Source organism: Pelecanus crispus, chromosome 6 (genome assembly GCF_030463565.1).
Source record: "Pelecanus crispus isolate bPelCri1 chromosome 6, bPelCri1.pri, whole genome shotgun sequence".
Taxonomy (NCBI): domain Eukaryota; kingdom Metazoa; phylum Chordata; class Aves; order Pelecaniformes; family Pelecanidae; genus Pelecanus; species Pelecanus crispus.
In genome coordinates this window covers 27,446,153-27,461,515 of record NC_134648.1, presented here as the reverse complement: position 1 = coordinate 27,461,515, position 15,363 = coordinate 27,446,153, and the positions used below count along the sequence as shown (strand labels likewise).

The following is a 15,363-nucleotide window of genomic DNA, read 5'->3' as shown; positions in this document are numbered from 1 at the left end:
CTAGGCTGATAACTTATCCTGTGAGGTGAAGATGGGGCCTTATCTCTCAGCATACCTCTTCTTACATGCTGCATATCCCCTAGGGAATCCAATGAGCTACGCAACAAAGAAAAAGATGGGTCAAAAGGTAAGGGATGAACGTTACCCTTCAAAAACGCCTACACTTGTGGCAACAAAACAGACCTTAATGTTTCTGCAGAATGAAACTGTACTGAACATCTTGACTTTCCCACTTCAAGCCTAAGGAGTATTTCAGCCAGAACTGAAGTATTTCAGCCAGAACTGAAGTTATTTGACAAGTGTGCCAGAAGAGTTACGATGTCCAACAGAGGTGTTGCTGATGGCACATGGTGCAGATTACCGAGAAGACAGGAGATATCATTACCTTTTAAGCACTGTGAAAGTTTTGTCCCAAAGGCAAGGAAGTGGATAGCAATGCTCCAGAATATAACAGTAGACGGGTTATGCGACACCTCTGACAGGGATCTGGAGATACTGTGAGCAAAGCCTGAATGGGTACCAGCCAAACCTGCCTTGTCTCTCCTGTACCTTCACCTTTTCAGCAGACCTTCATCTCCTTGCTTAAGGACTCAGTGCTCTCTTCCATCCCAAACCTTATGTTTTTAATCAGGCAAGAAGGGAGAATATCATTATTCTTTTTCTAAACACACTTATACCCCTGGATAAGAGATGGTATCAACCTAAAACACTGAACTAAATATTCACAGGATTACACTCCCCCCCCCCCCCCCCCAAAAAGTGAAAGAACATACAGACTTTTCCTAAAATTATTTTTTCCTACCATGATTCTCTAGTTCTATGGGTTCTCCTGAAAAAATTACTTACAGATGGTACATATCTCTAATGTGCTCCTCTCCCCAAAACAGTAAGCATCTGGCATGCCTACTGTTTAATTACACAATGGGCTCATGCAGGAGGAAACATTTTCAAGCCTGGAAGCTTATGCTCAAACTCTGATTATACCCAGTAGCAGGAGCTGTTCAGAGTAAAGAAAAAAGTTTTCAAACAGAAGGAAAAACACTATTAACACACAGCAAGTAGATATTCAGGAAGTTTTTATACACGTGGAGACAGCCACATTAGAATGTGAAGCAGCTGACACAATGCAAATTTTACAAGAAACTGTATGACAATTCTGTTACATTGTTGACCACCACAGATCATAAACCCAAAGACTTAAGCCACAAAACAGCGTTAGTTTATTCTGGAAACAAATATAACCTGGCCGCATCTCTGAAATTTTAGGTGTATACCAAGTTAAAGTAGACTTCAACTATTATTCTAGCCTACCATCTTCAGAAATACGTATTAAAGTAGTTCATCTGTAACTTTTCCATTCTAACAAAATGCTTCCAGGAAGACTGACACCCCAAATTCTTTAATCACTGAATAGTGCACTCCCTCTGCTGGCACAGCACAGATGTCACACCTTAGCAGAGGCATTCTTCTGATTACACTAATCTCTAAGAGGTTTATGCATTACAACACTTCACATTTACACCTGCTGTAGCTGCACTAACATTAAAAAAAGTCTGCTAAGTTACTTCCTTAAGAGAAACTTTCAAAGGTGCCCATTAATAACTGACTTCTCTGATGAAAATCTTGCAGGAGTGCAACAAGACACCATGGGCCACAATCCACAGTCAACTAAAATCGGTGCTCGCCACGTTAGCAGTCATTTTCAAGGTGAAAAGTTTCTGAAGACTTACTGTTGTAGCATTTCTAACTTTGCAACTAGTAGTTCAAAGATGTCAAATAAAATACACACAAAAGTGGGAGTTAGAGGCAGCAAGCTGACATTAACAATCCCATTCAGTCACAGAAGGGTTGCGTTTGCCTATGTTTTAATATGGTGTGAAAATCTTACAGAAGCATTGTTTTAAGACGCCATGTGCCTCCTCACATGGAAACAAAACACGTACAGTTTAGACTCCCTGAGAGCACCGCACTAGATTTAGTACTTAACCTAATTAGAACAGCTGCAAGAAAGTCCAATCTTTCAAGCCAGCTTTGAAACACCTAGTATTTTGGCTTTGCGGCAAAAGGTTAACCCTCAGTTAATGGAGATGCAAGTTTTGTTATGCATAAGAAGAGAAAGTTAAGGTTTAACAGTAAATAATCACAAGGAGTTTCTTCAGCACTCACTGGTAATACACTAATTGACTCCCTGTGTCATCTGCTATTCCCTCTGCCCTTTTAAGCTTTGAAATACTAGGATGAAAATCTGTTTTTTTGAATGGGCCTCACGTTAATAAACAAAGGAACAGCCATACGTTTTAGCCTGATGTCAGGTTGATTTCTTCCCAATAAAAACTTCAGTTTAAATATCAAAAAGGGAAGGTAACTTTACTTCAAAAGTTAACGCGTACTTCCATGAACTTGGTTTTCCTTCTTGCTCATATATTTTGCAGAAAATATTTAAGTGCCTCCTCACTGCAATGTACAAAAAAACCTTAGGTATGCATAGATAAGGGTTGCCTACCCCAAGAAACACAGATACAGGGAGGAGAAGAATGAATGATTTCTAGAAGCACTAGAATGACAAGCATGGAGAAGCATTCAGTGTTGTTTTGTGTACATGCCTTGCTCTTCCGAATAGCTAATAGGTATCTTTGCAATAAATTATATTTCACACAACAATCAGAACAGCCTGATACAACAATCATAACCTGTGGGTTACTCCAAGATGAAAAATGAACCTGTGGTCCAACAGGTGAAAGTAATTGCTTCAGACAACTGAATTTAATTGTTTACTAGTTTTGAATTAAGACATCAAGAACAAGTGTTGGTAACGGGGCACTTACCTTACAAACAGACATGATGTTAACATTGATCATTTTGTCGATCATCTGCAAGAAAACAAAGTTTCAGGTTTTTGTTCTTTCAAGTTATTTGATCAATATTTACACACCCTCTGGGTTATAAGTGCCAGGAGAAATTAAACCTTACACTTATACATCCACCTTTAATCCTTGCCTTCCTGCTTAAGTATGACGAGCAGTGAGAGACTTTCAAAGCAAAGTCTGTGAATTGCTCTTGGTCAAGTTTTACTTCTGACTAGGGACTCATACCAATAAAGAACACCACAGATGTATCACATTGACACTCTATTTCCTAACACTATTTGCAATATTTATGAATTTCAATAAACTCTGATATTTTAAAAACGTTCATAAATTAATGTCTGTACTTTGCTTTTCACCATTCATAAAGTGTTCATAGTCGGAGTTTTCGAAGTACTCAATGCAACCAAGTTTGTCCCTACATTACAAAATGTTTAAAACCGTCATATTTAAGTTTCAGAATAGTGTTACAGAATATGACATTCATGACACTGCTTGCTTCCCTTCCTTTCAGTCACTTAAGAACCTCCCCACAAGCTAAAGCAGCTCAACAACAGCCGCCAGATGAGACCACAGACAGGAGCGGAATTCAGATATTGACCCCAGAGCAACTGTCTGAAATAGAAATATAAAATGAAGAAGCAGGGAAGAGTGTAAGCCAAAAAAATGACACAAGAAAACAAGGCTGCCATCATCTGAATTGTGTTATGTCACTTATGGAAGTCTCTTAGCTTTTTGAACACTTAATTGTAATCAGAAAACCTTGTTATGCGAGTACCTTAACCAAACCTAAAAACTTTTGCCATATCCATTAAGCATTTAGTGCTAAAAATGAAAACACTGGAAGGTACCACAAAAGCACTTACTTTATCCAGGTCTGGAACGTCAAGAAAATATTCAGGATAAGCATATGAAATTCCGACATTGTTGACTGAAACAAAAGCATGAAGTTTTAATTAGATTGCTTGGGTGCCATCTGATTTCCCATGCTCTGATTAACGACAATTTTCAAGCAATACTCTTAAAACATTGCATTAAGAACATTCTAACCCCCTTAGCCAAGTTTCGTTAACTGTAAATATACTTGTACAGACACAAGTGGAGCACGAGAGCGAACAGGCAAGCCATTTTAAACGCGTAAATGTTAATTTAAGCAATTGTTTAAAAGCTGGCATGCTTGGTACATTGTGCCCATCTTCCACCGCTTTTTGCAGCGCAGGGGAAGAACGCTTCCTCTTGCAGGGACGTCGGCGCACACCGTGCGAGCGACACTGCTGCAACGCACAGGCGCAGAAATGGAGTTTCGAGCCAAAGAAAAGCTCTCAGTGCCTGGCAGGACAGTGCGGCAAACTGCTTAATGTCTGGTTTTTTGGAGAGTTAGGAAATATAAAGTAAGGTCCCCAAAAAGTCGCTGCCTTCCGCAGGGGGACACGCCCCGCCTCAGCCCCGCGCTCCGGCGGCGGGGAGCGGCCGCAGGGGAGGGGGCAGCAGGGCCCGCGGGCGCTCGCCCGCCTTCGGCAGCGGGGTCCCGGGTTCGGCTCTCGCCGCCCGCGCAGGGACTCGCTGCAGCAAACCGTTCTCCCAGCCACCCCCCCATCTGCAAAACCTCGCCCCGCTGGCAGCATTTAAAGATTAACCGAGAGAATGTAGTAACTGCTTCAACCTAATTTTTTTTCTTTTTTTTTCAGCGCTTCAGACTGGCGAGGTTTTATTCTCAGGCGTGAAGCCAATATCCATTCTCGCATCCCAACGCAAGTTAGGGGAAAACTTCTAATACCGTTCAAAAACAATGCCGCTCTGCAGCCTCGGTTGCCTCAAACTTAATAAAGCATACTGATATGGAGACAAAAAAAAAAAAAAAAGCAAGCAAATGGGATCTCCGTTTCCTAAGTATCTGTTGTTCATCTTACGCAAGTGAAACGTGTGACATTCGGTTGCTGTGGCAACATTTTACATTTATGTGGTGCCTCACACCCCAGAGAATCCCGAAGTGCTATGTATGCTCAACGGCACTGTGCACCTCCAGGGCAGGAGTCTACACGGGTAAGAAACACTGCCAAAAGGTACTGATGCCTTTTTTTTTTTTTTTAAAAAAAAAAAAAAGCCCCTACACCCCTGCCAAAAGCTATCATTTTAACACCCAACCTGAAAGATAAGTAAGTGTCAATAGGGATGCAGGAAACACACAGGAAAGAGTCTGGCAAAGTGCACGAACTTCATTTGGAGATTCCCTTGAATGACAGCTCTTGTAGACCAGATCTTTGTGTATTTATGGAAACCCTTACTTCATTAGTCATGTTGTGCGTTTCAAATTTTTAACTTTTAGATAACCTTTAAAAAGGCAGCAGTTGACGAGAACAGGGAGCTGGCAAATTCCCAGCAGACATTTGCTATATTTAGAAATAGAAAGAAAGTTTTAAAAAGGAAGAAGATCCAATCTTGCTATTGCAAGAGTGAGCCAGATTTTTTTTCCTTCTTTTCATCCTAAAATAAACTATTTTTCAGTCCATCTCTCTGGAAAGGATTTTGGCTATGAACCGTGGCAGGATTTTGGGACTAACCTTGGTTAGTCTCCCCCAAATTTAGAATATTTATATGATTCATACCACATAGACAGTCACACCAAATTCACACCCCTTACTGCAGACTGGGTCCCAGATATGTACCCTTCCACTTTCAGCAGTCATTTTCTATCAGATCATACTTTGCTGCAGTTTGGAACAGAACATTAAAAAAATTAGTTTTCAGTTTGTACAGGCATATTTTACCTGGAGAAATCTGGGTAACAATAGGGTAAGACACTGTCCAGCTCAGACTGCTTTCCAGAATCACAGCAATTTAAGAACAGCAAAAGAAAGATTTTCCACCTCTGCTTGTTTAACATATTGCTGTAGCTAGCACATGTTCGAAGTCACCGACAGACGCTGTTTTGAACACACAGCAAAACATTATGCAAACTCTTTTAGCCTTCGTACGTGGGTGAGAAGAAGCTTCCAAATAAGAAGTTTACAAGGATTTCAATCTGTAAGTACTTTCGTTAGACTGTGTTGCAGCTATATAATCAGAAGCTCAATCTTGAGCAGTATACATGGAGACTCCTGTCTCTCTAAGTACAAGGCTAAAAAATAATCAGCATCCATCACTGGCAACTATGCTGTGCTTCCAACACTTCTCATACCTACCATTCCAGATGGGACCTGAAAGAAGAAAATATACTGGAACCTGAGAATTCACCCGTTATGGCTGTTCCCATTTAAACCCATGTTTTTCCTCACACAAACATGAAAAACACAGATCAGCAAAAGCTATATTCCAGACTGCAACAAATGCTACAGAATTTAAAACATAAGGCACTAAAGCATGAAATTAATCGCCATAAAAAATTAAGATATGGTCTTTCTGGAGTAGCCATCATCTGTGTTGAAAAATTACACTCGTGAGTAGTTTCTATTAATACAGCTATTTCTGGGGAAAAGAAAAAACCTACATATCATGTAATCTGATGAGCCCAAGCATGAGATCTTCTAAAACTGCTAGTGATTAGTGAGAAGAGAGATTTCTGTAAACCTGCACCAGCAATGGCTGCAAGAAAAAAAAAAAGCAGAGGAACTCAGCTAGAGAATACACAACTCTAGAGCATTTAGTTGCTATTTTTACCATGTTTTTAGTCAAGGTGCTCACGCAAATAAAAGCAAGAACCAGTCTCTGTCTGAGGAACGTGCTCATTTTCCTCTAAGCAGCTTACCCCAAATTTGAGACACATTCACTGCTTTAGTGCCCACTGTAAGCAAGACTATAAAGAGTTAGAGTTTCATGATTTTGTGCATCACCATAACCTTATCACAGCCCAAGAAATAATAAAAACCCTTCCAGCGTGGACATGTACCTCTCACAGTAAAAGGTTTGCTGGTGTTTTGAGACATTTAAGTGATACACTATTCTGCAGCAATTGCTACATGACAGGCAGCTTGCAAGCCTTACATTCCCCGAGTTGATTTTGACAGGACAGATTAGAACAGACGTTAATTTTAATCTTCAAAGTTTCTTTGGAACTTATTTCCTTCAGAAACAAGAAACAAGGCATCCACAGCTTTGTCACAACTACTCTTTACACAACACACGTTGTTGGCAGTTGCAGTTACTCCAATGGATTTGAATTTTTATAGCAATTAAATACCAGATGTCGTGAGTTGCACGTACTCAAATCTGTCAGAAGTATTAGGAAACATTCTGGGCTTTATCCTTTAATGTTGTTTTTTAACTGAGGTTTTTATAAACAATTTTTTCTTGGACATTATTTGCAGACATCATACAATAAGATTTATCTACTAGCAACAAAGTTCATATAGTGTATCATCGTATGTGTAACCAAAACCAGTTCTAGCTCCAATTACTGCACTTCAGGTTAGTAAAATGAATTATGTAGTGAGAAGTACTTTATCAAATGACATATACCAGTAGATGTCTGAGCCATGCGGCTTGATAAAATTTCGTGCCTTATGTTTAACCATCACAGGTTCTCATCCCCATATGAGTAACCGTAGAAATATAGGATATGCACAGGTATATGTGCTTTAAGGAAAGAACTAGAAAACTGGTAAGAAACTGCCTTTACACCACTGTTCAGAAAAAATTCAGCTAAACTGCTGTTAAGTTTAAACTCTTAAGTTGTGATAAACACCTTCTTGAAATCACCTTAGTTCTACATTCAAAGTAACTGGATGGATCACCTTGTTTTTTCAAGGGCTACCACACCACCTACACTCCTGCAGTATCACAAGCCACACTCGAACATATTGTGCTGCTGCCAGCAAAAGAACTGCAGCTTACCACCATGACCAGAACACATTTAAAACTTTTGAAGCAGGAGCCAGTTACTTGATGCTATATTGTAATGATTAAACTTCAACAGCTCTATAATTAAAAGTTAACAGTTCTCCCACAGGGCTCTACTGCTAAGCTGACTCTAAGTATCTAGAGCTTGCTTAGGTTCTAAGACAGCATTAGGTCAAGTCCCTGTGCACACAGTCATAAGCTAAAGAGCCTTTAGCAATCACAGAAAAACACATCAAAAACATTCAATAAGCATCACAATTCCTGGAACCTAAGCACACATGCAAGCACCGTCTCACGTAGTGTATCAACAGGAAGCTAAAAAACATATCGAGCATGCACCGACATAGTTTTAGTCAGGCAAACATTAGCTTTTGTGAATTGGTTTCAATAAACTTCAATATGGGAAAAAGTTAGTAGGCATGTCAAGACAGACCACCACTATGAAAATTTTAGAAAGATCAGATACAAACCTAAAACACCGATCTCCAGGCCTTCCAATCCCTCTTTCATTCTACTGTAAATATCTTCTCTCTCTCCAAAGTCCACCACAATGACTTTTGTTTCCACTTTGTACTTCTCCTCTAAGAAAGAAAAGGTTTTAAAAGTTTAAGTTTGAAATAGTTGAATTGCCATTCAGATATTAAGAATATATCAGTTATTATGGTTTTACAAAACATTAAGTAGCTAATATTACACATTAACATTTTCACCTGTGCAATAGGAATCCTTGGATTTTAACATAACCTGCACAAGAAGTTTGCAAAACATAACCTGCACAAGAAGTTTGCAAAACATAACCTGCACAAGAAGTTTGCAAAACATAACCTGCACAAGAAGTTTGCAACACTAAGCCCTTTCTGGCAAGAACATATATACTCAAATGATTTCATACTTTGTTTGTAAGGGACAACGAAGATGGCAAGAAAACAAATTACCCGGTTTACACAGCCAAAAAAAGCAGAAATCTGAAAATGCACGTACACAACAGCGTTCAAGTACAACTTGAGAAGAAAACTTTTTTCTAACTTAAGCCACATGGTAAATGAATGGATTCAGACCAAGCAAAACAATTCTTTATTGCCCTCCATTTCCATTCTCACTTCTGGTGCAATAGAACCTTTTGAATATTTAGTACATAAATCAAAAAGGGAACATGTGGGTGAACAAGAAGAGCAGGACTTCAAGTTTAATCATTCCAAAACCATTCATCAGAATGCTGTCATCTCCATCCTTAACAGAACAGGAAAAATACACATAGCCAACTACGTTTTGAAACAGAAAAAGAAAGCAAGTATTAAAAATACTTCACATAACAAGCAATTCTGCTTCCATCAAGCTCAATTACATTGAATTAAAATCAGTACAATGTCCTCTCAAACTTCCAGAGAGCAGAACAGTAGCTTAACATCGCAGCATCTCTGTTTTGCTGCACCTGACTCCCACCCTCGTGCTCCTTAAGGAACCCGTATGCAGCTTGAGAAGGATATTGCAGCACTTTGCCCCCAGAGCCATTCATAAAAGCAGTGCCATGTTAAAGGAAAAGAATCATTCACAAAAAGATTAGAAGCAGCCAGATTCCCATGATGCTCCTTCCCATTCAAGGGAAAGCCGTGACTCCCATGATCCTGCCGTCCATTCATGCAGAATCATGAATCTACTGAACTCACTGGTTTCCTGGCTGCCTCCCCTCCCCCCCCCCCCCCCCGAAATAGCCTTAATGGCGGATGAAATTATTTCTCCTCCTTTTCCCTCTCCCCACCCTCAACCTCTTCATCTCTCCTGAACAGCTGCATTGTTTAAAAATCCCCCGAGAGATGTTGCTATGTCAAAAGACGACATAAATAGCATTAAGACCCTACTGCAGCAGCAGTCTTGTGATCGCGTCAGAAGAAAATCAAGTTCAACGTGGGGGGGTGGAGCGGGGGGGACACGGGACAGAACAGACTAGAAACGGTCTATTTTTGAACACAGCTGTTCTAATATTTAGCATACACATTCAAGTTCTTACAGGGCACTGAATTAAGGGCAGCATTAGAGGCACATCTAATATGTGCAAGTGGACTGGGCGGGCAGAGCCCAAGTCGCACACTTCTACACACGTGCCATTTTTAACTGGTTTGTGGGATCTGCAGATCTTCACTGCCACTCAGATGCCTCATGAAATGCAAGTGGTTTAAAGGACCAAACACCATCCTCACAAATTTGCTCAATTGGTACTGGCCCTTTTGCACTAAACACTCTTCATCAGGATTGTTACTGATCTATCTTTGAAGCCTTTTGAAATCACTACAGGGATGCCGAGAGGGCAAAGTAAGAAAAAAATCTGAAGACCTAATAGTAGAAATAGAAAAAAAAAAAGTCCTCACACCACTGTTCATATAAGACCACTCTTCAAGCCTTTAGAAAATTAGCAAAGAGCCATTACATTTAAAGTAGTTAAGAAATACACCTATAAAAAGATGCAGCACCCTTTGTGGACAGACAGTGGGTAGGACAGTGTATAAAAACATATGAAAAGTAGAAGACTGCCTACCGGTATGGCCAGAGGACGCAGCCTTTGCGCAGTTGCTCACTGCAAACATGCAAGGCTGTCTTGCCCCAGCAGGTGCCACCCACTGACCAAACCTCTCCCTCCCCATTTCACACCAGTGTTCAGGTATCCTGTAAAACTTCTGCGTACCCCATGCTCTGTCCCAGAACCTGTGATAGGTGGGATGATCCACTACATCCAAGAAAAGACTAGTAGATACACCTGATAAAATGGTTCCATGTCAAATGATGATGGAAATAGAAGTAAGTCACTTCTGCATAAGCTTGCTCTAGCAGTCAGAGCACAAGGTGCAGAGAACAGGTGTGCTCTGCTCTGTATGAACGATGGAAAAGGGAATTTCCTTGATCTTAAGAAGGACTAAGATGTTCTCAAGCAGATGGGCTAGAACAGAGAGTAGAACACACCATTGTTTTATCTGCCAAAAAGACTCTGAGATGTAGTGTAATAAAGAAGCAAGCAGACTATGTCCTAATCCAGGATATCTAACAGTGACTGGGCTTTTGCTGTCCAAGAAGAGAAAACCTGAAACTCCTTAATGGAGCTTTCAGGTTGAAGATCACGAGATACTTGGGACCCAGAGGGAGCGAAAGAAGGGCATCAGCCAGTTTTTGCAGTCAGCAGCTAGAGGATCTGAAAGAGCTGATACTGTTTGCCAGCGTGTCCAGCATTCCTGATTATACATTGAAAAGCGAATCTGATGTTGCATCTTTTGAACCGGTACTTCAAATGCTTCTTAGTGGGGGACTGCATATTACACCACCATGTTATCAACAGTTGTGGGGACTGATTGTTACACCACCATGTTATCAATAGTTGTGTCTCAAAGGTGGGAAGGGAAGTTCAGCAGACCTCCTTCACACTTCTCAACTCTGACACACCAGCATTTTAACCACCTCATTTACTAAAAATCCCAGGTGAGATCAGTATTGACCCTACAAATAAGTTTTAACCTAAACTTGCACATGTCCAGTTAATTTACAGGGCCTGTATGACCTTTGCCAATATTTCTAGTAATTTAGCAAGAGACCAACTATGCACAACACTATCCTGGTGATATAATAAAAGCAGACACGATCATCCGCAACCAAACCATCATTTGAAAAATGAGTTGTTGACCACAAAATCTCAACAAAACATCTTCACAAGTGTGGAAAGGCTGAACGAACCAATAGTCATAATGGTGATAGAGCAGGATGGTACAAGACAAAAAGGCAAACTGAACTGTTTTAGAAGATACTGGGATGGATTCTTTCAAAGATCCAGACAGCAACCCAAGAACACAGTCAGACTGCAGAGGCATAGGCATGTCCCAGACCAATACCTATAGAAGAACAGTTGTCATGCAAACAAAGGCAGTAGAAAAAAATACACATTAGAAGGGCAATGTAATAAACTGAAAGAAGTGCCACTTTTTGCACAGGTGGTAAAGAAGAACTGACCTCCTGAGGCACGTTTCCATTCTACACATTCCTGCACAGGATGAGGTGGTCTGGAAATAAATAGGCTATTTAACCACGTTCTTCACATACACACCATCAGTAATACAAACACTTTTATGGATAATCCCTTGAAGAAAACACTACTTTTGGTCTCCTCAGAAGAGGACTCCAAATAGTGTCTCAAACTTGGTTAAGGTGCCACTATTCAAAATAAGCAGTCATTCCAGGTCTGTCCAGAGGTCCATCTATACAAGTATTTGGTATTCTGTAGCAGATAAAGAAGAAAATGGTATAAAGAATAAGGAAAGTACATCGTAATTTTTATTCAATTTATTATCCCAAGCTCCAACAGTTTGTTGCTCAGAAACCTCCTAGGTATGTATACCCTTGATGGCCTTCAGCCAATTCTTCCTACAGCTGCTTGCCCAACCACTACAAATCCTTACACAGTTTCAGCACCTATACAACCTCACTGCTGCCACTTTTTTTGCTTTTGAACCTGTCAAGAGCAGAACTGACCAAATTTCAAACTGGTGTGCCTGGATCCATTCTGATTGTTCCATCTCATATTAGGTTTTTGAACTGCCATCTCCTCTTCCTCAGTCATACCTCGTAACAGTATTTTTTTTCTTTCCCATTCCTGTCACTATGCATTGGTTGATACTGCACTGACATTTGGTTGCTAACACTGAAGAGGTAAGTTGCTTTCATTACTTCTCAATTTTGAGCCAGAGCACATTAAGATGTTAACATTTACTTGTTTTCATGTCTGTCTTTAGTTTCCTATGCATGTTAGACTTCTCCTATGCATCTTCCCCTTTCAGCTTTTACAAATCTTACCTTATTGAATTTTACAATCACATGGAAGGTGGAAAGGAGACAGCAAAAACAAAAGCCACATCTATCCTACACCTTCCTTCTAAGGGGTCTCTACTATGATAAAATTTTAAATACACTCATGCTTTGAAAAGAAATGATGCATCATATTATACGTCCAGATCTCAATAGTCTCCCTAAACTGTGTTTTTAATTTTTATACAGACATTGTCTAATGTTCATGGAAGTTCTTGCAAACAAACTTTATTAGAGACTCAATCTGACATTTTAAAATCAGAAACTAGATTGTCAAGTTCAGGATGTTTATCAAAAGGATACTCATGTATTCACACACGATTTAAATCATCAATAGTTCACAGGAAAAGAATACCTACTCTGACACAGATGTGACATTAGTGTTTACTTACAAATCAAGAATGAAGGCTGCTAAAGAGCAGATTAAGCCAAAGAGGCTGAGAGGAGACCCCTAGTTCTACCTTATGATGGAAACAGTACCTCCAGGTGCCAAATGAAGTTAGTTTGTAGCCAGCAAGATCATAAAAGAAAGATGCTGCAGGGGGTGGGGGGATGAGGAGGGAGGGAGTGTAATACTCAAAGAAGACAGACTGGTGGAGCTGGAAACCATGCACTTCAGCAAGCAGGCAGCCATGCAGCAGGCACAACTGAGGCAGCAGGGAACTGAAGACAGAAAGGTAGAGAAAAGACAACTCGGTGGCAGAAAGCACACCAGCAGCATCCCAAACAACATCTGAAAAGACACACCACTTACCTGATTTCTCATCTATAAGACAGTTAGTTACAACCCCACTAGGTGAAACAAAAGCTTAATTAACTCCAAAGGCCAGAGAGATGTCTGACTTACAGGAAGTGTATCCAGTGTCTTGCTACACAAGGAAAATACTAATCTAAATGATCAGGCAAACTAGGGCACACCTTTCTACTAAAAAGATTCAGGTGCAAAATAGCACCACATTACCTAGAACACCAGAAAAAAGGATCACACTGGAATTAAAAAAAAAAAAGGTGGAAAGCTAGAAACTACAGTGAGCTACATCCTAAATAAAGACTAATAAAGAATTGTAGAGTGGCTAGGAGGTAAGCATCTTCAATTTTTTCTTTTTTTTCCCCTGAAGCTTGCAAATAATTTAAGGCAGCAGCCTCTTAAACCGAAATCTTGGTTGACAGGCTAAGAAAATGCTAAGAAATTGAAGTTTTCAGACACAGATAAACTGGGCTTGAAAGAAGGTTCCCCCAGAGAAGTAACCTGTGTACTTAGATGCGAAAGCAAACAGACACTAGCCTGGTGGTCAGGAGAAGCAGCTCAGTTTACCTGACAGAAGCAGTGTTAAAAGGGTCTGTGGTACAAAGTCTTGCTGGGAAACCAGAAAACTAGAAGATCACCATCCCTAATAAAATCATATTGGTACTTGCACCACCTGTTCCAAAGCACTTGGCTAGAGCAGCTTGAATTTACACCGAGTAGGTTGAAACAGATCCAGTCAACTTTGCAACACAGAGGTTCAGGATACGAGGCCCACATTGTAAGCAGGTACTGGGAACAGTTATTTCAAGCTCAGGGAAAGTACATTAAAAACCTCTTGCTAGAACTGCAGCATCTCATTGCTTTACATTCAAAGCCTTATATGAATATTGCCATCACAGTGATGTGGTTATAAAGCAACTGCTTGCAAAAACATAAAAGAAGTCTCACTTGGTCTTTAGCTTCAGGATGGCCAGAGATGCAAGCGAAGCAGTAGAAAAATAGCTCTCCATTCTTCATCATACAGAAGGGGAAAAAATTGTTTAAGTAAGGAGATTCAACTACATCCACAAAGAAAGATGTCACCTTTCTGGTCTCACTGCAGTGGCAAAACTCACCCTAATCCAGTACCCTGTCTCCAGAAAGAGCTTGTAACCTTTCTATAAAGGGTAAGAAGCTGACAGATGAAAGCAAAACATGAAAACCTCCTGCTTTTTAGTACTGTATTTATGCAGGGCAGACATGAAGAAAAAATTAAGGCTATAGAGAGGCTGCAGATAGCTCTACAAAGTCTTTGGGGTTTTTTTAAGGCAGAGGAATCCATTCTGGGAAGGTATCCAATTTGGGACTTTCAGAGTTCACACAAGTAGCACACCGAGTGTCATGTATGGCTGGAATCTGTTTTCCAGAAGGACCAAATACTTTCAGACTGGTGATAGCAGATTGTTACTACACACTGATAATATTCACCACACAGAAGCATGTTAAAGTCAGCTGGGTATAACAAGAGCTAACTTTTTCTGATCATTTTGTAGGGACTTAAGAACACGAGGAACGAGCTTTGCCTTTCAGCAGACTAGAGACCAGCTGTTAATTACAGTTCTGAGTTACTCAGTGAAGTCCAAGGTATTGAGAAAGACCTGTAAAATGAGATACAAAACCTCCACTGCCAAAATCAGTCACAGAATTCCCAGAGGAGCATATGGCTACTTATTAGAAAAAAGAGCTGAAACCCTGGAGAACCTGCAATATTCTTCAGGAATCACATCCTAGTAGCACAGGTAACAGAAGGAGAAAAGGCAATCTAGAGCAAAACCTCCGGACTCTTTTGCCACATGAATTTTATTTATGTTTTGATTACCAAGCTCATGAACAAACTGAATACCTAAAAAGCTAGCCTTTCTGAGGGGGATGAGAGTTCCCATTCAGTGTAGCTGTATCAGTCCTTGTCCCGAATGACAGATGACGCTTCTCATTTCTGCAAAAGATGAAACAAGAGAGACCAGGGCCTGGAGAGCAGCACAGGAGATAAGGGAAGGTCAGTGCTAAGCCCTCATCCAGAGAGATGCTACACAG

At 40.3% G+C, this 15,363-nt stretch overlaps 1 protein-coding gene across 1 annotated transcript in view; it reads right to left on the bottom strand.

Moving 5' to 3' along the window:
• The window catches only part of HSD17B12 (hydroxysteroid 17-beta dehydrogenase 12), a 94,436-nt gene that overhangs the window by 29,622 nt on the left and 49,451 nt on the right, over positions 1–15,363 (bottom strand). The window contains 3 exon segments of the mRNA XM_075712669.1: positions 2,826–2,870; positions 3,731–3,795; positions 8,171–8,281. Coding sequence (XP_075568784.1) covers positions 2,826–2,870; positions 3,731–3,795; positions 8,171–8,281 — 221 coding nt within the window.